Raw genomic sequence first — 24,761 nt, forward strand, 5'->3', positions numbered from 1 at the left:
TGGTTAAAACCTGGGACACCATAGCTATACCAGGATTGAACCATGGACACCAAAAATGTTTACCAGATTAAAACTTTGGACACCAGAACTATATACCTGGGTTAAACCAGGGACACCAATACTGTATACCAGGATTAAGCATGGGACACCATAGCTATACCAGGATTAAAACTAGGACACCAAAAATGTTTACTAGATGTTTTACTGCTTGACTCATCAGAAACTTCCACACACCAAGGCTAGTTTGGTGACCTGTACTCTCAACTTCTACATATTTAGTATGGGTAGGACTCATCAGTTTTACATATACAATGTGTATGTATGAACCAAAAAATGCATGTAGTGCTCAGATTTACATAGAGTAGATGTAATATCATTGGTCACAAGAACAATCAATTATATAACTAATTGAGTAAAAAAGTGTTCTGTTGTCAGTACTTAATTACAATAACTGTTCATCAATTGAAATTCTCATGAACACTATAAACTATTCTTTGTGAGAGTCTACTACTGTGTTCCTTCTGAGCTCATATCATGCTCATTGTATGTGGCCACACCCCTCTAAGTGATCACGTTGTCCATGGTTACAGATTTAAGTCATGCTTGAGTCATTGTATGTGGCCACACCCCTCTAAGTGATCACGTTGTCCATGGTTACAGATTTAAGTCATGCTTGAGTCATTGTATGTGGCCACACCCCTCTAAGTGATCACGTTGTCCATGGTTACAGATTTAAGTCATGCTTGAGTCATTGTATGTGGCCACACCCCTCTAAGTGATCACGTTGTCCATGGTTACAGATTTAAGTCATGCTTGAGTCATTGTATGTGGCCACACCCCTCTAAGTGATCACGTTGTCCATGGTTACAGATTTAAGTCATGCTTGAGTCATTGTATGTGGCCTAAGTGACACGTTGTCCATGGTTACAGATTTAAGTCATGCTTGAGTCATTGTATGTGGCCACACCCCTCTAAGTGATCATGTTGTCCATGGTTACAGATTTAAGTCATGCTTGAGTCATTGTATGTGGCCACACCCCTCTAAGTGATCACGTTGTCCATGGTTACAGATTTAAGTCATGCTTGAGTCATTGTATGTGGCCACACCCCTCTAAGTGATCACGTTGTCCATGGTTACAGATTTAAGTCATGCTTGAGTCATTGTATGTGGCCACACCTCTCTAAGTGATCACGTTGTCCATGGTTACAGATTTAAGTCATGCTTGAGTCATTGTATGTGGCCACACCCCTCTAAGTGATCACGTTGTCCATGGTTACAGATTTAAGTCATGCCTGATCAGTTATTTCCTCTAGTCCTAATTATCTCATCAGTGTAAGACTAGATGTCTAGAACCTCTCTATACATCAACAGCATGGCTGACCACTAAAGAGCATAATTTTGCAACCATTTGTCATTGAACTCTGTTTCATTTATTAAAACAAATGAATGATAGTGAAAAAATCCAAGTTTATATGATGAATAGGGGACACTGACATGCTTTCTCCAGTTTTTTTTTTTTTTTTGCCTGTCTTTCCATACTGGTATACCGCTTAGTTCATTCTTTTGTATTTAAGCCCATCAAACAGCATCCATAAGTGCTCTCAATGTTTTGATTATAAAATTGGTATATGGGTGGTCAAATACATTATTGCTATTTTCTAATATGTAGGTTATCCTGAAGTGATTACAATGGTAACCAAAGAAAGACCTGTGGTTGGTCAAAATCTTTTTTAGAAAGCTACGCTATCCTTATGAGGTGTGTGTATGAAATGACACGGGAATATTAGGAACCATATGTAGATATGCATGCACTTATCAAATACTCCCTGCAGCATTTGACAAGAGAATGGTTTATGGTTAGAAAAATTCAAGGTCTTACATAAAACTTCGAGGTCACTGAACTGAAACTAAAACAATTTTTCATAGAAGATTTACATCTGTGGAAGTAAATAATTTTCTACAGGATGACAGTTCAAGTTGATATAGGGAATGAAAATAGTTTGCATTGTTATTAAATGTGCCAATAAAAGGTATAAAATATTAATTGATATTGATGACGTATTTGACCTGTGACCTATGGTGACCTATAAATCATCTTTTTACATTACATTGTAATAAGATGTGCATATGAAATTATACAATATTGATTTATATTGATGAGGTAAACTATAGTTTCTGCAAGGAAATAACTATTTTTGTGGAGCTCAGTTGAGCATGAAGGTCCCAAGGTCACTTGTTAATGAAGTTGTTTGTGTGTTTTACAGAAGCAGTGAAGGAGAGAGGGGAGGCAGAGGATCAGAAGGAGGAATCAAGTACAGACTCTCCCATCCCAGACAGGAAGGAGGAAGAGGAGGTGGCAGCTCCTGAAGCTCCAGAATCTACCACTATTACAACACAGGCCCAGATCACCCCCACCAGTACACAAATCAGTAACCCAGGTAGGAACTGTAGTACAGGGTCTGTTGATCCTGAGGCTCTAGAATCTACCACTATTACAACACAGGCCCAGATCACCCCCACCAGTACACAAATCAGTAACCCAGGTAGGAACTGTAGTACAGGGTCTGTTGATCCTGAGGCTCTAGAATCTACCACTATTACAACACAGGCCAAGGTCACTCACATCAGTACAAGAACTGGTGAATAGAAACCAGTTGTTATATCTGTTGTTAGGACATCTGAACCGAACGTTATCCAAACTATAGCCATCATGTTTCATTTGTGGTATGCCATCCGCCATTTATAATACTTTTGATTCAAATGACTTCTCAATAACCAGAAGGCTCAGGGTATTGATATTGGGCCTGTGGCATGAAAGGATGAAGGGCTTTGCTGATATGAATGACTTTGACCCTCTGTCAAGGTCACAGGGGTCAAATGTGTTGAAATGTGTAAGCAACTTATTCTCATAGCACCTGTTAACCTTGATTGTTGTGTATAGATCTTCAGCTGAGATCATCATAGCACCTGTTAACCTTGATTGTTATGTATAGATCTTTAGTTGAGATCATCATAGCACCTGTTAACCTTGATTGTTGTGTATAGATCTTCAGCTGAGATCATCATAGCACCTGTTAACCTTGATTGTTGTGTATAGATCTTTAGCTGAGATCATCATAGCACCTGTTAACCTTGATTGTTGTGTATAGATCTTTAGCTGAGATCATCATAGCACCTGTTAACCTTGATTGTTGTGTATAGATCTTTAGCTGAGATCACCATAGCACCTGTTTATTGCTGTTTTCTTTGAAATATGGTGCAGCTGACAGCTCTGTATACATTTTATTATAGAATATTGATATAATATCACTCATCTCTGATATCACACATAATAAGCAGTAAGTTAGCACATGTATTTTGATATCACTTAATTTTCCTTTGTTTCCTTTATATAAAGCCTTCCTGTTTTAACTATTACAGTTCTCACAACAGCCAATGCCAGGCCGATGATTATACCTGCTGCTGCTTCTCAAGTACCTCAGGACCCGCCAATCCCAGCCCCCAGACCTTCCATTACCATGGAGGTGCAACAACCCAGTACAGTCCAATTTGTTGCTAAAGAACAGATTATCTCGGACAATCATCTCCCTGATGATGATGATGAAGAGGAGGAGGAAGATTTGAGTAAGTTTCCAGGTTACCAATTCATGAAATGTTTACATTGCTAAATTATCACCCAAAACTACTAATGAGAAATCTATTTCCTGAACTTCTGTCTAGACATAAATGACACTGTCATGGTAAAAAGTACTCATATTTCAGTTAATTCCAACTCACAATGACTTCATAACACACATTGACAAATCAAGATGGAATATTACATAATTATATTGTAACTAAATTTAGGTGGCATGACTTATGGGACATGTGATTGTCACATGATTGTCACATGATTGTTTTGTTTTTCATGCAGCACAATTATAACCACATATAAAGGAACTGGGTAACATTTTATCTTTTAACTGGCAAATTATGATAATTTATAAAATGATGATGACTGATATTATAAACCAAACTGAACATAGCAGTACAGTAATCTATTCTGCCTTCAGTTCAACTCTGTTCTTAGAACAGGAACTAAGCATTTGATGTGCTTATATTAAATATACATTGATCAAGGTATGGATATAATATTTCATGTTGATTTTACTTGTTGGCAACCTAAATAACCTCACATGATCAATGCAGCAACTTCAGATGGGTAGTGTTAATCATTCACATTACATATTTTGTTGTCAGGATATATATAGCAGTTAAAGATTATTAAAAATGGTCTCAAGTGACATATTGCAATAGTCTTGTCCGATGTGGTCAGTCGTCCATCGTAAACAATATATATTTTTGACTTCTTCTCAAAAGGCCTAGGGTCATAGTATTGGGCCAGTAGCATGCTGGGATAAATGGCTACCAAGTTTGTTCAAATGAATGACCTTAACCTTAATTAAGGTCACAGGGGTCAAATGTGTTAAAATATTGATATTGGGCCAGTAGCATATTAAGGTGAAGGGCTATCGGTTTTTGGTTTTTTTTCATCATATGAATGACTTTGACCTTTATTCAGAGGCACACAGGGGTCAAATATGCTAAACTACAACAACAGACAATGTTTCCAGTTCCGTTTCATTGAAAATTAAGCCTTCAAATTTAGAAACAATAGAAACTTTGGAAGTTTGCATATATCAGTTCAGTTCTGCCTACCCAAATGCTGGGACTGATGGACAGATTCTAAAACTGTCCAAAGACCTGAAGACGTCAGGTGACAGTTCATGCCCATGGACATCTTGTTAATATTTTCATCATATCTTAAAAGGATTTCTCACTATTCTATTGTGAAAATTAAAAGATGGAGGAAAGAATAGAAAAGAAGGGAAATCATCTGTTAAAGGATGAATACAGACCATGATGGTCCCTGTGGGATCTCTTTTGATTTGACTCTTAGAATTTAAGAGCTCAGTCACAGACCCTTGAATTTTTCATCCTACTGCATGGTCAGCATTCAACAGTCTAATGCAGACTTGATATTTCATCTAAAACTCTGTGAACTTGACATGTAATCTTATTTGCTGTAGGTGACCTAGATGTGACAGAACCAGAGAAGAGTGAACCGGAATCGAACTTGAACCCTGGCTTTGAACAGGTCCCTGCTTCTGAACCGGATCTGAATAAACAACCTAAAAAAAGTGCTTTGAAGTCCAGATTTGAACTGAATGGTGATGTTCCTGTGACGCCAGAGCCTTCATCACAAATAGACAGCAGTAGTACACTTAGTGTTAAGAACATCGATCAGCAGCCGAAGCCTTCTCCACTAGCCACACCCCTCACTGGCAATATAGGCCGGCCTCGGCTTAGAGCAGGATTTGTGTAAGTGTTGAGAAAGTTTGGACAGTATTGAGGGACTTTATCACTTCTGTATTACCAACTTGGATAATGTTGACTCTTGAAGTTTAATTAAACTGAAGTGTCAATAGATTTTTTTTTTTCACAAACTTTAAATTGCCTTGCATCTATGGTCTGTTTTTTGTCAACTTTTGTCCTTCTGTCTTTTTCTCTCCATCCATAAATGATCCTTACTACCGTTATTTTTTTATATGTACCAGCAGGATATTTCTCAGACAGTTATTGCTACTTTATGAGAAATATTGGATGGATTTGTCAAATTTTATATATATGTTCCCCTTATGGCTAGTTGTGCCCTTTTTATTTTGGGACTAATTGAAAAATGAAATGGCTGACAGGTTGCCATCTTGGATTTTAACAATGAAAGTTTATCACTATTTCTATAAAAGTGCTAATTAAATCATTTTTTTACTTTTATTAAGATAGTCGAGGATATTTAAATTTTTCACATTTAATATCACATATTTCACAAGTATGTACAGATTGTCTATATTTTTCATAGGTACGAAACATGAGTGAAAAACATAGATACATACAAGTGAAATATACATGATACTTATCAGAAAATCATTTGTGTTTCTCTTTATTACATTTTCAAAAGAAAAACAAATGAAAAAATACAGTCTAAATATATAATAAATCAGTGTTTAAAAAACTTCGGGAAGTATTTGCACATTCTTTGACATAAAGTTGGAAGGTACACTTGACAACAAGAAGACACCATTTTAGTTAGGTTGCTTTATGTGGTATTTTATCACTTTGTGCTGTCACCAGTTAAAAATTGATAACACACTCTATTACTAGACTATGGTGACTAGAAAATAACATTATAACTTGTCAAAACTTCAAAAGTTATATCATCACTGAAAAGATATAAGATTGAAAATTTTCATCAAACTGATATATTCCTACATTTCACTGGCTAAAATGCAGCTGGTCCCAATATTCTTCTATTCTGGCCTTTGGTTTTATTTGATATATGTATTAGGAGTGAATTATGTCCAATAAATGACAGTAGAATCAGGTCCTCTTTCAAATGCAATACTCATACGAGTAGGCTATCCTTTTGAAAAGAACATAACTTTAGATATTCCTTATATAACAAGATGACACAGGCATGAGTTTGTTGTAAAGATGATATATTTCTGGTTGCAGGCATGTTCCCACACCAACAGGAGGGGATAGTGATAAGGAAAACACCCCAATCCCTGTGTCGATGCCAGTAGTTCCCTCACCAGTGTCTTTCCAAAACACACCCAACTCATCCACACAGCAACACTCCTATGATGACTCTTCATCTGACGATGAAGAAATCAAGTACCGTGATGATGACGAGGATGAGATGGAGACAAGTAATAACAGATATAGAATTCTGATTCATTGTCTTAATCCATGTTTGTAATATACTGACCAGTTATATTCCTGAATATAGCGTGTCTAATGTAGAATCTACTGTATGATGCTCGTGTTTCATGGTATTGGACCTTGTTTTAATTTCACTGAATCTATCAAATCTAACAAATAACTCATAGAATTGGCAAATTTGTTTTAAATTACTAATGTAAATGAAAGTTAACAGAATTTGCATGAAACTTTATGAAGAGTATTAGGAAAAAGTAAAGAGGTATAACTCTGAATTTCCTTCAAATGAGGAAGTTAATTGTAGAGGAAGAAAAATATTGTTTAGTTTAGGTAAAGGGAAGTAACTCTCTTTTTTTTACTTTTTCATTATTTTCAGTTTTTGTCATTTTACCCAAAACACTTCTTTTCCTAATATGGACTTCAACCAGATTTTGGATAAAACATCATTAGGGATGGCCAATCATTTCTCAAATTCAAGCCCCATAATGCAGAATTTATATCACTAAGTATATAGGCCTGCTCCAGCCATTAAATATGGTTGTTCTTTAACATGGTCGTTCATTTGACTGCATTGTCATGTCCAGTTATGGCAAATGTTTGGGGTGGAAAAGGATAAAAAAAACACTTGATTTCCTTGCTGTCCCACATGAATTTGCAAAGAATACACCATATTTGTTTGTAGACTTCACTTAAAAAAGAGTTCTGACTTATGTAAATGTTAATTTGTGTTAGGTGTGTATGCATTTCTCACAAGCCAAGTAAAAGCTTATTATCACTAACGTGCCTATGGCATATGTTTTGTAACATGATTGTGCAGTTATGGTTTTACTGAATGACATCAACTTTAAACTTTAAACAGGATCCTGAGATGGTCCTGATCAAGGGTCTGCCTGAAATGATCCTGAGATGGTCCTGATCAAGGGTCTGCCTGAAATGATCCTGAGATGGTCCTGATCAAGGGTCTGCCTGAAATGATCCTGAGATGGTCCTGATCAAGGGTCTGCCTGAAATGATCCTGAGATGGTCCTGATCAAGGGTCTGCCTGAAATGATCCTGAGATGGTCCTGATCAAGGGTCTGCCTGAAATGATCCTGAGATGGTCCTGGTCAAGGGTCTGCCTGAAATGATCCTGAGATGGTCCTGATCAAGGGTCTGCCTGAAATGATCCTGAGATGGTCCTGATCAAGGGTCTGCCTGAAATTCAATATGATGATTATGGCCACCCTGTTCTTCTGGTGGTGTTGAGCTGAAATTTTGCGGGAGAAATTGAAATATATAGTTTTGTTATTTTTGTGACCTTAACTGTTGAAACATCTTAAGTGTTTTATCATTGAACCCAATCAGATTTAAGCTGTTTTGTTTTTCAGGTTCTTTAGCAGCAAAAGTTGCCAGACAGGATAGTTTAGCTAGGTTTTTAAGTAATCGACCATCACATCATGACCTGGTGGAGAAAAACATCATCCCCTCGGAGACAGAGGACCAGAAGCAGGTTCAGAGATTCAACATAGGCCATAAGTTAACCAGGTAAATTATGTTACGACATTTAGCATATATCTATCACGTAGGTAAATTTAGTGTCACAACATTTCACAAAATTGGGCATATATCTTCCAGGTAGGTAAATTTAGTGTCACAACATTTCACAAAATTGGGTATATATCTACCAGGTAGGTAAATTTAGTGTCACAACATTTCACAAAATTGGGCGTATATCTACCAGGTAGGTAAATTTAGTGTCACAACATTTCACAAAATTGGGTATATACCTACCAGGTAGGTAAATTTAGTGTCACAACATTTCACAAAATTGTGTATATATCTACCAGGTAGGTAACAACATTTCACAAAATTGGGTATATATCTACCAGGTAGGTAAATTTAGTATATATCTACCATGTAGGTAAATTTAGTGTCACAACATTTCACTTAAGTTGTGATAATGCTATTGGGTTTTTTTTTTCAGTCATTAAATCAGATGATAACGTTTTCATACATACCTCATTAATATACTGGGCACAAAAAAGGTAGGGATCACTTATTAAAGATAAATTATTTGTATCATATGAAAACAAAATTAAAGTCTCAATGCCGCTGAAAATTCGAAATGCTTCAGTAGGTGGGGCAATAGGATGCAAGATGACAGGATGTTCAAAGAAACACAAAATTACTTAATTGATATGTCGTTAAGTCAACACAGACTTTCAATTAAACCATAATTGACTGTTTGATTTTAACCCTGTGTTATATGATGTCTCCTCGCATGTTTACTGTAGGTTGCATGGCAAATCATTACCAAAATGTTATTGTGCATACATTGGTGATAAAACAGAGATCAATGAGTATCAAATGAGTGTGAAATATGGGAGTAAGGGAGGATACGCTGAAATCAGATTGTCCCTCCATCCGTAGAAACATGTGCATGTATAAAGATTATGATTTCAAGTTTTACAGAAATAACTTTAGAACCAACCAATGTATTCTGTGTAAGCTGTAGTGTAGTTTAGCAATTTATTTTGGATCTATTTGGCCTCTGTCATATATAGGTCTTTATAGTCAAATGAGCCTTAAGCCTTGGGCCTCTTGTTTGATATGTGACCTTTGGTGACCTGATTATTGTCTTTTGACACAAGTTTACATTAATAACAAGGGGAAAACAATCAGCGTTTGAGCTGGTTTCTGCCTGATGAAAAAATTTGGGTTAATAGGTCGGGATTTTTAGGTCACCAGAGACAAAGTCTCAGGGAGAACTATTGCCATCACCTTTTGTCCGGTGTTGTGTGCTGTACACTTTTAATATTTTCAACTTCAGGAAAACTCCTAAACTGATTTCAGTGAAATTTTACATAAAACTTCTGTGGTTTAAGATGCACCAGAATTGTAAATTATGTGGTCTCCAACCCCCAGGGGCTGATGGATGGGGCCAAAAAAGTGTCAAATTGATTGAAACTTCAAAAATCTTCTTCTCAAATCCCAGGTAGGGTAGAATCAATTAGTACTCTTCATGGATGGAAAAGCATATTGATGGTTTACAAAATTTTTAATTTCATGACCTCAGGGTCTCACATTTCTCCCAGGGGAGGGGCTTACATTTACCCAGTTTATATAGGAAAATTACGTTATTGAACATTGTTTATTTTCTATAGGAAATAGTTCAAACTTGGTTTGAATAATTAGTTTAAGACAACAGTCAAATGAGATGCACATATTGACCTCGACTAATCCCCAGGGGCTGATGGACGGGGCCAAAAATTGGTCAAAGTTACTGAAATTTAAAAGATCTTCTTCTCATTTCCCAGATAATGTAGAATCAAATACTCTTCATGGATGGATGTTTCTTACAGTGCTTTATTAAAATTGTGAATTGGTCAAACTGAAATTTCAAAGATGGTTCCACTGTTCCTGGACGGAAGATTTTATATACCGTAGGAAAATTCAAATCTTGAGTGTAATTTCTTTTATTTCACACTTGGTTAGAAGCCTTAGCATAGGACAACTGTTAATGTATACACAATTTACATTTATGTTATGTGTACAATATAATTATTCATTCGTGATTTTTTTGTCTTGGTTGCGGTCGATAGTCAGAACTCATCTCTATAGCCAATAAAAGCAAAATTTAAGGAACCCTTATATGTATCACATAAAAGCATGTAATTGATGCAATAGATAATGGCTTCAGTGTTCTAATTAACATTTTGGCTGTTGATTCTTGTGATAACCATGTAGCAATGAGCAGTCATAACAGCTGTACAAAGCTAAGAATCCATCGACCAATAATAACCAATCCTATATACTGTGCTGTGTATAGTATGACCCATCCTATATACTGTGTTGTGTATAGTATAACCCATCCTATGTACTGTGCTGTGTATAGTATGACCCATCCTATGTACTGTGCTGTGTATAGTATAACCAATCCTATATACTGTGTTGTGTATAGTATGACCCATCCTATGTACTGTGCTGTGTATAGTATAACCAATCCTATATACTGTGTTGTGTATAGTATGACCCATCCTATATACTGTGTTGTGTATAGTATAACCCATCCTATGTACTGTGCTGTGTATAGTATGACCCATCCTATGTACTGTGCTGTGTATAGTATAACCAATCCTATATACTGTGTTGTGTATAGTATGACCCATCCTATGTACTGTGCTGTGTATAGTATAACCCATCCTATGTACTGTGCTGTGTATAGTATAATCCATCCTATGTACTGTGCTGTGTATAGTATGACCCATCCTATGTACTGTGCTGTGTATAGTATAACCCATCCTATATACTGTGTTGTGTATAGTATGACCCATCCTATATACTGTGTTGTGTATAGTATAACCCATCCTATATACTGTGTTGTGTATAGTAACCCATCCTATATACTGTGTTGTGTATAGTATAACCAATCCTATATACTGTGTTGTGTATAGTATAACCAATCCTATATACTGTGTTGTATATAGTATGACCCATCCTATATACTGTGTTGTGTATAGTATAACCCATCCTATATACTGTGTTGTGTATAGTATGACCCATCCTATATACTGTGTTGTGTATAGTATAACCAACCCTATATACTGTGTTGTGTATAGTATGACCCATCCTATATACTGTGTTGTGTATAGTATAACCCATCCTATGTACTGTGTTGTGTATAGTATAACCAACCCTATATACTGTGTTGTGTATAGTATGACCCATCCTATATACTGTGTTGTGTATAGTATAACCCATCCTATGTACTGTGTTGTATATAGTATAACCCATCCTATATACTGTGTTGTGTATAGTATGACCCATCCTATATACTGTGTTGTGTATAGTATGACCCATCCTATATACTGTGTTGTGTATAGTATAACCAACCCTATATACTGTGTTGTGTATAGTATGACCCATCCTATATACTGTGTTGTGTATAGTATAACCCATCCTATGTACTGTGTTGTATATAGTATAACCCATCCTATATACTGTGTTGTGTATAGTATAACCCATCCTATGTACTGTGTTGTATATAGTATAACCCATCCTATATACTGTGTTGTGTATAGTATAACCCATCCTATGTACTGTGTTGTATATAGTATAACTCATCCTATATACTGTGTTGTGTATAGTATAACATCCTATGTACTGTGTTGTTTATAGTATAACCCATCCTATATACTGTGTTGTGTATAGTATAACCCATCCTATTTACTGTGTTGTTTATAGTATAACCCATCCTATATACTGTGTTGTGTATAGTATAACCAATCCTATATACTGTGTTGTATATAGTATAACCCATCCTATATACTGTGTTGTGTATAGTATAACCCATCCTATATACTGTGTTGTATATAGTATGACCAATCCTATATACTGTGCTGTGTATAGTATAACCAATCCTATATACTGTGTTGTGTATAGTATAACCCATCCTATATACTGTGTTGTGTATAGTATAACCAACCCTATATACTGTGTTGTGTATAGTATGACCCATCCTATGTACTGTGTTGTGTATAGTATAACCCATCCTATGTACTGTGTTGTATATAGTATAACCCATCCTATATACTGTGTTGTGTATAGTATAACCAACCCTATATACTGTGTTGTGTATAGTATGACCCATCCTATATACTGTGTTGTGTATAGTATAACCCATCCTATGTACTGTGTTGTATATAGTATAACCCATCCTATGTACTGTGCTGTGTATAGTATAACCAATCCTATATACTGTGTTGTGTATAGTATGACCCATCCTATGTACTGTGCTGTGTATAGTATAACCCATCCTATGTACTGTGCTGTGTATAGTATGACCCATCCTATGTACTGTGCTGTGTATAGTATAACCCATCCTATGTACTGTGCTGTGTATAGTATGACCCATCCTATGTACTGTGCTGTGTATAGTATAACCAATCCTATATACTGTGTTGTGTATAGTATGACCCATCCTATGTACTGTGCTGTGTATAGTATAACCAATCCTATATACTGTGTTGTGTATAGTATAACCAATCCTATATACTGTGTTGTATATAGTATAACCCATCCTATATACTGTGTTGTGTATAGTATAACCCATCCTATATACTGTGTTGTGTATAGTATGACCAATCCTATATACTGTGTTGTGTATAGTATAACCAACCCTATATACTGTGTTGTGTATAGTATGACCCATCCTATATACTGTGTTGTGTATAGTATAACCCATCCTATGTACTGTGTTGTGTATAGTATAACCAACCCTATATACTGTGTTGTGTATAGTATGACCCATCCTATATACTGTGTTGTGTATAGTATAACCCATCCTATGTACTGTGTTGTATATAGTATAACCCATCCTATATACTGTGTTGTGTATAGTATGACCCATCCTATATACTGTGTTGTGTATAGTATGACCCATCCTATATACTGTGTTGTGTATAGTATAACCAACCCTATATACTGTGTTGTGTATAGTATGACCCATCCTATATACTGTGTTGTGTATAGTATAACCCATCCTATGTACTGTGTTGTATATAGTATAACCCATCCTATATACTGTGTTGTGTATAGTATAACCCATCCTATGTACTGTGTTGTATATAGTATAACCCATCCTATATACTGTGTTGTGTATAGTATAACCCATCCTATGTACTGTGTTGTATATAGTATAACCCATCCTATATACTGTGTTGTGTATAGTATAACCCATCCTATGTACTGTGTTGTATATAGTATGACCCATCCTATATACTGTGTTGTGTATAGTATAACCCATCCTATGTACTGTGTTGTATATAGTATAACCCATCCTATATACTGTGTTGTGTATAGTATAACCAATCCTATATACTGTGTTGTATATAGTATAACCCATCCTATATACTGTGTTGTGTATAGTATAACCCATCCTATATACTGTGTTGTATATAGTATGACCAATCCTATATACTGTGCTGTGTATAGTATAACCAATCCTATATACTGTATTGTGTATAGTATAACCCATCCTATATACTGTGTTGTGTATAGTATAACCAACCCTATATACACTGTTGTGTATAGTATGACCCATCCTATATACTGTGTTGTGTATAGTATAACCCATCCTATGTACTGTGTTGTATATAGTATAACCCATCCTATATACTGTGTTGTGTATAGTATAACCAACCCTATATACTGTGTTGTGTATAGTATGACCCATCCTATATACTGTGTTGTGTATAGTATAACCAACCCTATATACTGTGTTGTATAGTAACCCATCCTATATACTGTGTTGTGTATAGTATAACCCATCCTATATACTGTGTTGTGTATAGTATAACCCATCCTATATACTGTGTTGTGTATAGTATAACCCATCCTATATACTGTGTTGTGTATAGTATAACCAACCCTATATACTGTGTTGTGTATAGTATAACCCATCCTATATACTGTGTTGTATATAGTATGACCAATCCTATATACTGTGCTGTGTATAGTATAACCAATACTATATACTGTGTTGTGTATAGTATAACCCACCCTATATACTGTGTTGTGTATAGTATGACCCATCCTATATACTGTGTTGTGTACAGTATAACCCATCCTATGTACTATAGTACTGTGTTGTGTATAGTATAACCCATCCTATGTACTGTGTTGTGTATAGTATAACCCATCCTATGTACTGTGTTGTATATAGTATAACCCATCCTATATACTGTGTTGTGTATAGTATAACCAATCCTATATACTGTGTTGTGTATAGTATAACCAGCCCTATGTACTGTGTTGTGTATAGTATAACCAATCCTATATACTGTGTTGTGTATAGTATAACCCATCCTATATACTGTGTTGTGTATAGTATAACCCATCCTATATACTGTGTTGTGTATAGTATATCCTATATACTGTGTTGTGTATAGTATACCCTATATACTGTGTTGTGTATAGTACCCATCCTATATACTGTGTTGTGTATAGTATAACCCATCCTATATACTGTGTTGTGTATAGTATAACCAACCCTATATACTGTGTTGTGTATAGTATAACCAACCCTATATACTGTGTTGTGTATAGTATGACCCATCCTATATACTGTGTTGTGTATAACCAATCCTATATATAGTATAACCCATCCTATATACTGTGTTGTGTATAGTATAACCAACCCTATATACTGTGTTGTGTATAGTATAACCAACCCTATATACTGTGTTGTGTATAGTATGACCCATCCTATATACTGTGTTGTATATAGTATAACCCATCCTATATACTGTGTTGTGTATAGTATAACCAATCCTATATACTGTGTTGTGTAGAGTATAACCCATCCTATATACTGTGTTGTGTATAGTATAACCCATCCTATATACTGTGTTGTGTATAGTATGACCCATCTATGTACTGTGTTGTATATAGTATAACCCATCCTATATACTGTGCTGTGTATAGTATAACCAACCCTATGTACTGTGTTGTATATAGTATAACCCATCCTATATACTGTGCTGTGTATAGTATAACCAACCCTATATACTGTGTTGTGTATAGTATAACCAACCCTATATACTGTGTTGTGTATAGTATGACCCATCCTATATACTGTGTTGTGTATAGTATAACCCATCCTATATACTGTGTTGTGTATAGTATAACCAACCCTATATACTGTGTTGTGTATAGTATAACCAACCCTATATACTGTGTTGTGTATAGTATGACCCATCCTATATACTGTGTTGTATATAGTATAACCCATCCTATATACTGTGTTGTGTATAGTATAACCAATCCTATATACTGTGTTGTATATAGTATAACCCATCCTATATACTGTGTTGTGTATAGTATAACCCATCCTATATACTGTGTTGTGTATAGTATGACCCATCATATATACTGTGTTGTGTATAGTATAACCCATCCTATATACTGTGCTGTGTATAGTATAACCAACCCTATGTACTGTGTTGTATATAGTATAACCCATCCTATATACTGTGCTGTGTATAGTATAACCAACCCTATGTACTGTGTTGTATATAGTATAACCCATCCTATATACTGTGCTGTGTATAGTATGACAGAAGGGACATTTGTAATAACTTACCAAACATTTTAGGCTGTTAACTTTAGCAGACATTGTTGTTAATGATGAGCTTCCAGCAACTCTACTTAGTATCATTAATACCCACAACATGTTTGGAATTTTACTGTAGTTATTATCATCATATTTTCAAGGGGTTTAATTTTTGTGGCTTTTCAAAAACAAAACCTGTTTCATGGATAAATAAAGCTGAATTTATCTACATACTTTTATTTCAGAAGTTTGCGGACATATGAATCTGTGGATTAAGAGCAACCATGAAATCCCTGAAAATAAATTCCCCCACGAAAATTAATGGTTTATTTTGTTATGATGTTATGTATCTGATCATTACGTATACTGTTGGTACCACACTCATACCTTTGTCCTGGTGATGGCCACCTGGTTGGCTGAAGTATGTAGACAACTACACAGATGTCCTAGTAATTCCTGTATTGTTTAAGTAAGGAACTGAACCCTAAACAGATCAACTAGAGGATCTGTGGTGATGGTCATTATTCATCAAAGCAATTGATTAATTGCCTGTTTTCTGTTGCTAGGCGACTGAGCTTACGGCCTACCCAGGATGAGCTACTTCAAAGAAATATTTTACACAGTAAGTAAAATTTGATGATTATCACAGTGAAGGATGAAGTAATATGAGGAGTGTAATTAGATGAATTATAGAATTTGACACACAACAGTACTGTAAATATGTGGACGAACAGAAGTTACACCAAAGGTACAAGTCCCTTTTCTTCAAATCTTTCATAACTTCATATACCTTATGTAACGCACAATGCACTCTGATGTTGAGTTGAAGACTCTATGTTTTGACCATTATGTAATGGAAGGCTATAAAGAGATCATAACATGTTCAGGTGTACTACTAGGATTTTGCCAAGAGTCAAGCCCACACTTTCATCCTTGAATCACAACTTGAATGACTTTTTTTGAGCTGCTGGATGGAACTTTATCAAAATTTAAAGGTTATGGCCATTCAATATTTTATAGATATGAATGTACTGGTCTATAACCATGGTGACAGTTCAGAACCCAACCCTATATCAGGGACAGTTCAGACCCCCAACCCTTTACCAGAGAGACAGTTTTGACCCCAAACCCTTTACCAGAGAGACAGTTCAAACCCCCAACACTTTACCAGAGAGACAGTTCAGACCACCAACCCTATACCAGAGAGACATTTCAGACCCCTAACGCTTTACCAGAGAGACTGTTCAGACCCCCAACACTTTACCAGAGAGACAGTTTAGACCACCAACCTTATACCAGAGAGACAGTTCAGACCCCCGACACTTTACCAGAGAGACAGTTCAGACCCCCAACACTTTACCAGAGAGACAGTTTAGACCACCAACCTTATACCAGAGAGACAGTTCAGACCCCCAACACTTTACCAGAGAGACAGTTTAGACCACCAACCTTATACCAGAGAGACAGTTCAGACCCCCGACACTTTACCAGAGAGACAGTTTAGACCACCAACCTTATACCAGAGAGACAGTTCAGACCCCCAACCCTTTACCAGAGAGACAGTTCAGACCCCCAACACTTTACCAGAGAGACAGTTCAGACCCCCAACCCTTTACCAGAGAGACAGTTCAGACCACAAACCATTTACCAGAGACAGTTCAGAACCCAAAACTTTACCAGGAGACAGTTAAGACCCCAAACCCTTTTCAAGAGAGACAGTTCAGACCCCCCAACCCTTTACCAAAGAGACAGTTTAGACCCCCAATCCTTTACCAGAGAGACTGTTCAGACTCCAAATCCTTTACCAAAGAGACTGTTCAGACTTCAAATCCTTTACCAGAGAGACTGTTCAGACCCCCCCCCCAACCCTTAACCAAAGAGACAGTTTAGACCCCCAATCCTTTACCAAAGAGACAGTTTAGACCCCCAATCCTTTACCAGAGAGACTGTTCAGACCCCCAATCCTTTACCAGAGAGACTGTTCAGACCCCCAATCCTTTACCAGAGAGACAATTCAGACCCCAAACCCTTTACCAGAGAGACTGTTTAGACCCCCAATCCTTTACCAGAGAGACAATTCAGACCCCCAGCACTTTACCAGAGAGACAGTTCAGACCCCCAACACTTTACCAGAGAGACAGTTTAGACCCCCAATCCTTTACCAAAGAGACAGTTTAGACCCCCAATCCTTAACCAGAGAGACAATTCAGACCCTAAACCCTTTACCAGAGAGACTGTTCAGACCCCCAAACCCTTAACCAGAGAGACTGTTCAGACCCTAAACCCTTTATCAGAGAGACAGTTCAGACCTCCAACCCTTTACCAGAGAGACAATTCAGACCCCAAACCCTTTACCAGAGAGATTGTTCAGACCCCCAAACCCTTAACCAGAGAGACAATTCAGACCCTAAACCCTTTACCAGAGAGACAGTTCAGACCTCCAACCCTTTACCAGAGAGACAGTTCAGACCCCAAACTCTTTACCAGAGAGACTGTTCAGACTCCAAATCCTTTATCAGAGAGACTGTTCAGACCCCAAACCCTTTACCAGAGAGACAGTTTAGACCACCAATGCTTTACCAGAGAGACAGTTCAGACCACCAATGCTTTACCAGAGAGACAGTTCAGACCCCAAACCCTTTACTAGAGAGACAGTTCAGACCCTAAACCCCAAAATATTTTCCTTCTAAAGAAAAGTTTTGCATTTTTGACTTAGATATCCAGGTGAGCGATTCAGGCCCTCTTGGCCTTTTGTTGTTGCAGGGACTCATCACTCACCACTCTCACATGTGAAACTATACTCTAGGGAGACTTATTAACACATGGTTGTATTTCAGTGACTGTCAAAATTGATTGTTATATTCACTGATCAATATTTGACACCTATGCTCACTATTTAGTCATAACTTCTCAAATTTTTCATTTAATTTTCAATTTGTAATATTAATAAACCGTTTTTACCAAACTGTGACAAAGTATGTGATCTAATGAGACTTTTGTGTGCTAGGTACTGTATCATGTATGTTTGTGGACAATGTAGGCACAGTGTGTGCTGTAAGTTTTTGGTGTGTTGTGTGTGTTACCATAATGGTAATAAGATGGATTAACCATTTGATTCAATAGCAGAGCTAGGTAAATTAAATAACTGTAGATTTTATTGATTTGAACAAAAGATGTGACAACGGGCCACTCAGTTTCTGTGACGTTACTAAACTTTGTCATTATGGACTGGTATTGATTGTGTGGTTACATCAGGTTTTATATTGTAATACCCAACTCCAAAAGCACCTCCTATTGAAAGTTTTATAAATGTTTTTAATCAAAACATTAATACAATTAACTGTTACCAGAAAACTATCTATGGTTTTATTTATTTATAATAGATATAAAGGAAATCATTACTGGGTCATTTTATCTATATTATACTCACAAAAAGGTTTCACACGCAAAATGAGGTTTGAGAGGCCATGGTATTCCTACTAAAATGCTGAACAATTAATTTACAATACTTCTGTGATTATCTTCAAAGTTGTGTTGTTATAGTGTTGGGGATAGTTCTAGATCAATAAATATTGATTACACACTCAGGATAATGAACAACATCGCTCTTACACAGGTAGTCCAACACTGGGTCAACTGATGACTAATTCTATTCATTTATAATTCAGTCAGCTGATTTCACCATTAGGTTGCCTTGGTAACTGGGCCAACTGTGTGTCACAGATGTGTTGGATGTTAGCTGGTTAATGAATATGTATTTACTGTCACTGTCAGCCTGTAGAACAATAGCTCAACTAATTAGCCCCTCCTTGTTCACTAGAACAGAAATAACCATGGTGGTTTTACAACGAGAGTGAACACAGATTACACAGCCATTAGACTATCATGTGAGGAGATATTAAGGCACGTCAGAAACAAGAATTTAAGAAATGTGTGTTAGATCTGTGTCACATTGAGGAATGTGTTGTTTTGGGGAGAAGAGATGAAGATTATGTTCAGATCTATGACAATCAGAGATAAAACAGAGAAGCAATTGATTGAGAAATCAGTGAAGAATTTTAGGAACCGATTAACTCTGTCTCACAGAATACTTACAGAGTGTGTTAATAGTCTAGAACAACTAAAAACTTATATCACATTTTATTTGATAGACCAGTCCTCAGATGATGCTATCCGGGAAAAGGAAGAGAAAAAGAAATATCTGATCAGAAAAGTAAGCATGTTTTTATGTTTATCAATACAAATGTGTTTAAACAGACCTCATTTGTTACTTCAGCTCCGGTAAAGTTTGATATCAACAGTTCTAATTTTTTTTTTCATATTATTAAGGTGTTTGTTAAAGTGTCGTTTTTCTTTCTAATCAAAGAACTTTTCAAAAACTAATACACTTATTTTCTATATGACTATTTGGACTATTTACAGATAAGTCTTGTTATATACAACTATTTCTATGGTTGGTTGTAGAGATATACAACTATTTCTATGGTGGGTCATAGAGATATAAAACTATTTCTATGGTAGGTTGTAGGAATATACAACTATTTCTATGGTTGGTTGTAGAGATATACAACTATTTCTATGGTGGGTTGTAGAAATATACTACTATTTCTATGGTGGGTCATAGAGATATAAAACTATTTCTATGGTGGGTTGTAGGGATATAAAACTATTTCTATGGTGGGTTATAGGGATATACAACTATTTCTATGGTGGGTTGTAGGGATATACAACTATTTCTATGGTTGGTTGTAGGGATATACAACTATTTTTATGGTGGGTTGTAGAGATATACAACTATTTCTATGGTGGGTTATAGAGATATACAACTATTTCTATGGTGGGTTGTAGGGATATACAACTATTTCTATGGTTGGTTGTAGGGATATACAACTATTTCTATGGTGGGTTGTTGATATACAATTATTTCTATGGTGGGTTGTAGAGATATACAACTATTTCTATGGTGGGTTGTAGATATACAACTATTTCTATGGTGGGTTGTAGGGATATACAACTATTTCTATGGTGGGTTGTAGGGATATACAACTATTTCTATGGTAGGTTGTTGATATACAACTATTTCTATGGTGGGTTGTAGATATACAACTATTTTTATGGTGGGTTGTAGGGATATACAACTATTTCTATGGTGGGTTGTAGAATACTTTATAGAGATACAATACAACACTAAAATACCTTTCTCAGTCACTACTGTTTCTTTCCTTTATATAGCTCAGCTTCAGACCTACTATAGACGAGCTGAAGGAGAAGAAAATTATCAAATTTAGTGACTATGTGGAGTGGACAGACGCCAATGAGTATGACCGTCGCGGCGACAAGCCTTGGACACGCCTCACTCCTAAAGATAAGGTAAGGTCAACTATGAAGCTATTTCAAGGTCATAGATTTTATGACCATATTTACAAGGCAATTAAGTTCATGCATGGTAATTTCATTGTTCTGTAATAACCCCACACTTGACTTTGAATATGAAGATGTTGACCCCCTTGTCATATTAACTTACCTGGTCAAAAAAACCATGTGACCATTGTTGTCCCTCCATCCATTGTCTGTGTTTTAGTTCCCAGAGGAGACATTGTTGTCCTTCCATCCATTGTCTGTGTTTTAGTTCCCAGAGGGGACCATTGTTGTCCCTCCATCCATTGTCTGTGTTTTAGTCCCCAGAGGCGACCATTGTTGTCCCTCCATCCATTGTCTGTGTTTTAGTTCCCAGAGGGGACCATTGTTGTCCCTCCATCCATTGTCTGTGTTTTAGTTCCCAGAGGGGGCCATTGTTGTCCCTCCATCCATTGTCTGTGTTGTAGTCCCCAGAGGGGACCATTATTGTCCCTCCATCCATTGTCTGTGTTTTAGTCCCCAGAGGGGACCATTGTTGTCCCACCATCCATTGTCTGTGTTTTAGTTCCCAGAGGGGACCATTGTTGTCCCTCCATCCATTGTCTGTGTTTTAGTTCCCAGAGGGGACCATTGTTGTCCTTCCATCCATTGTCTGTGTTTTAGTTCCCAGAGGGGGCCATTGTTGTCCCTCCATCCATTGTCTGTGTTTTAGTCCCCAGAGGGGACCGTTGTTGTCCCTCCATCCATTGTCTGTGTTTTAGTCCCCAGAGGCGACCATTGTTGTCCCTCCATCCATTGTCTTTGTTTTAGTCCCCAAAGGTTACTAAAATTTCCCTTTCATCCAGTGTCTGTGTTTTAAATCCCAGAGGGGGCCTTTCAGGATTTTGATCAAACCTCACACACTTACAAATTATCATAATATCTTGAACAAATTGGAGTTTCAGTTTGTTGAATCAAGGTCACTTTTACTATTAGTTAAAAAATTGTCAGCATTTAAGCAGCTTTTTTGAAAGGATTTTGATCAAATATCACATGTTTACAAATGACCACAAGATACTAAACAAGTTTGAGTTTCAAGGTTGTTAGGTCAAGGCCACTGATGGGTTAAAGTCACTATCACTTAAGAATCTTCTATATGTGGTCAGACAACCCTTCCGTTCATCTGATTAGGTCTCCAAGTCCGAGTAAGAGACAATATTTGAAATAGTTCTATTGGCTAGGATGGTTTATCTTCAATATTGAATGTGTTGGAGGAGGATTTTGACCTTTGTTTTAGAGGTTATTGCATCCTGTAGAATTTACAACTACTGAGTAGAGTGTATGGTGGGTAGTGTGTTCCATCACCATTAACATTCCATTGTAGTCATCAGGATTCTTTGTTCTAGCTACCTAAATTTCTCTATCATCTACTGACTCTCTCCCTCTACATGATTATACTTATCAGAAAATTTATCCTGCTTGGTGCCTGATTATTTAATTTAGTTATGATTTTGATTTTCAGGCTGCAATAAGAAAAGAGTTGAATGAATTCAAAAGTAAAGAAATGGCTGTCCATGAAGACAGTCGACATTTAACCAGGTGAGTTGAATACCAAAATCAATATGGCTTTTTATCCCAACATCATCAGGTGATGGATTTTCAGACAGTTCTTCATCAGTTGTCAATCTGCCTTAAACAATATCATTGTTTCTGGAGAAGGACTGAATGGATCATTCACAGAATTTATATATAGGCTTCTCTTTTAGTTGAGCACAGTTTATTTCGGGATTGATTGGAAAAAACAATATGGCTGATCATTGGCCATCTTGAATTTTGACAGTGATAGTTTGTTATCGCATGGCTAAGACCTGTTTAAGGTTGTTATTGCCATTTCTTAGGCGAAATTCTGAATTTAAAAAGTTTAAAAGCAAATGTGAGCAAAGTAAAATCAATTAATTAATAAGTATTTTGATAAGTATAGGATCAGGTAAGACCGTGTGAAGTGGGAAGTTATAAGAATGAATAATCATGATGTATAATTAATGAATATGTTCAAATTTTTTCATCACAGGTTTCACAGGCCTTGAGAACAAATCTACATTATTTGCTTAACAAACACCTATGTGATATAGGCCTGCAGAGAGTCAACAGCAGATCGGGACAGAAATCACAGCCATCTGATTGGCTGTGTTGATCAAATGCTGTGTTCTGATTGGCTGAGCTTCCCAGTGAAACTGGAATGTTGCAGATTATCAGGGACTTGAAACATACCATTACACAAATAAGACTTTATTTTTATTGATGCTGACATTTGATATGTTCTGGTGCCTCCAGTGGAGAACTGGAAAACTCCACAAGATGCAAGCAAGCTTATTGCAGAGATATGAATGAATGAATGTGAGATGATGTGTGTAATGATGGCGCTTGAATACCACATCTAAGTAAAACAGTTATATTATTTTTGTGGTGATCATTATTGGTATTTTGTTGATTTTGTTTTGGGAATCCAAGATATGCACACTAATGATGTTTGATTGTTCCTTGTAAGGTAGTGTTCTGGAGATTTACCATTAAAGGTTGACACATATAATATAGAGGTGTACACTGATTGTAATATAGAGGTGTACGTTATCTCTGTAATATAGAGGTGTACATTATCTCTGTAATATAGAGGTGTACATTATCTCTGTAATATACAGGTGTACATTATCTCTGTAATATAGAGGTGTACATTATCTCTGTAATATAGAGGTGTACATTATCTCTGTAATATAGAGGTGTACATTATCTCTGTAATATAGAGGTGTACACTTATTGTAATATAGAGGTGTACATTATCTCTGTAATATAGAGGTGTACATTATCTCTGTAATATAGAGGTGTACATTATCTCTGTAATATAGAGGTGTACATTATCTCTGTAATATAGAGGTGTACATTATCTCTGTAATATATCTCTGTAATATAGAGGTGTACATTATCTGTAATATAGAGGTGTAATATCTCTGTAATATAGAGGTGTACATTATCTCTGTAATATAGAGGTGTACATACTGTAATATAGAGGTGTACATTATCTCTGTAATATAGAGGTGTACATTATCTCTGTAATATAGAGGTGTACATTATCTCTGTAATATAGAGGTGTACATTATCTCTGTAATATACAGGTGTACATTATCTCTGTAATATACAGGTGTACACTTATTGTAATATAGAGGTGTACATTATCTCTGTAATATAGAGGTGTACATTATCTCTGTAATATAGAGGTGTACATTATCTCTGTAATATACAGGTGTACATTATCTCTGTAATATAGAGGTGTACATTATCTCTGTAATATAGAGGTGTACATTATCTCTGTAATATAGAGGTGTACATTATCTCTGTAATATAGAGGTGTGTAATATAGAGGTGTACATTATCTCTGTAATATAGAGGTGTACATTATCATTATCTCTGTAATATAGAGGTGTACATTATCTCTGTAATATAGAGGTGTACATTATCTCTGTCATATAGTGGTGTACACTTAGTGTAATATAGAGGTGTACATTATCTCTGTAATAT

General features: G+C 36.2%; 1 protein-coding gene across 1 annotated transcript in view; it reads left to right on the top strand.

Annotated features, from left to right (window-relative positions):
* The window catches only part of LOC132561354 (phosphatase and actin regulator 1-like), a 66,371-nt gene extending 42,396 nt beyond the window's left edge, over positions 1 to 23,975 (top strand). The window contains exons 4-13 of the mRNA XM_060226080.1: positions 2,266 to 2,439; positions 3,422 to 3,625; positions 5,071 to 5,362; positions 6,554 to 6,750; positions 8,128 to 8,284; positions 16,418 to 16,473; positions 20,003 to 20,064; positions 21,084 to 21,221; positions 22,711 to 22,787; positions 23,260 to 23,975. Of these exons, the coding sequence (XP_060082063.1) occupies positions 2,266 to 2,439; positions 3,422 to 3,625; positions 5,071 to 5,362; positions 6,554 to 6,750; positions 8,128 to 8,284; positions 16,418 to 16,473; positions 20,003 to 20,064; positions 21,084 to 21,221; positions 22,711 to 22,787; positions 23,260 to 23,275 (1,373 nt within the window). The 3' untranslated portion in view covers positions 23,276 to 23,975. The remainder of the gene's footprint in view (positions 1 to 2,265; positions 2,440 to 3,421; positions 3,626 to 5,070; positions 5,363 to 6,553; positions 6,751 to 8,127; positions 8,285 to 16,417; positions 16,474 to 20,002; positions 20,065 to 21,083; positions 21,222 to 22,710; positions 22,788 to 23,259) is intronic.
* Positions 23,976 to 24,761: the final 786 nt, after the last annotated feature.

The sequence above is a fragment of the Ylistrum balloti genome, unplaced genomic scaffold (assembly GCF_031769215.1).
Source record: "Ylistrum balloti isolate Yb309-2 unplaced genomic scaffold, AGI_CSIRO_Ybal_v1 Utg371196, whole genome shotgun sequence".
Lineage (NCBI taxonomy): Eukaryota > Metazoa > Mollusca > Bivalvia > Pectinida > Pectinidae > Ylistrum > Ylistrum balloti.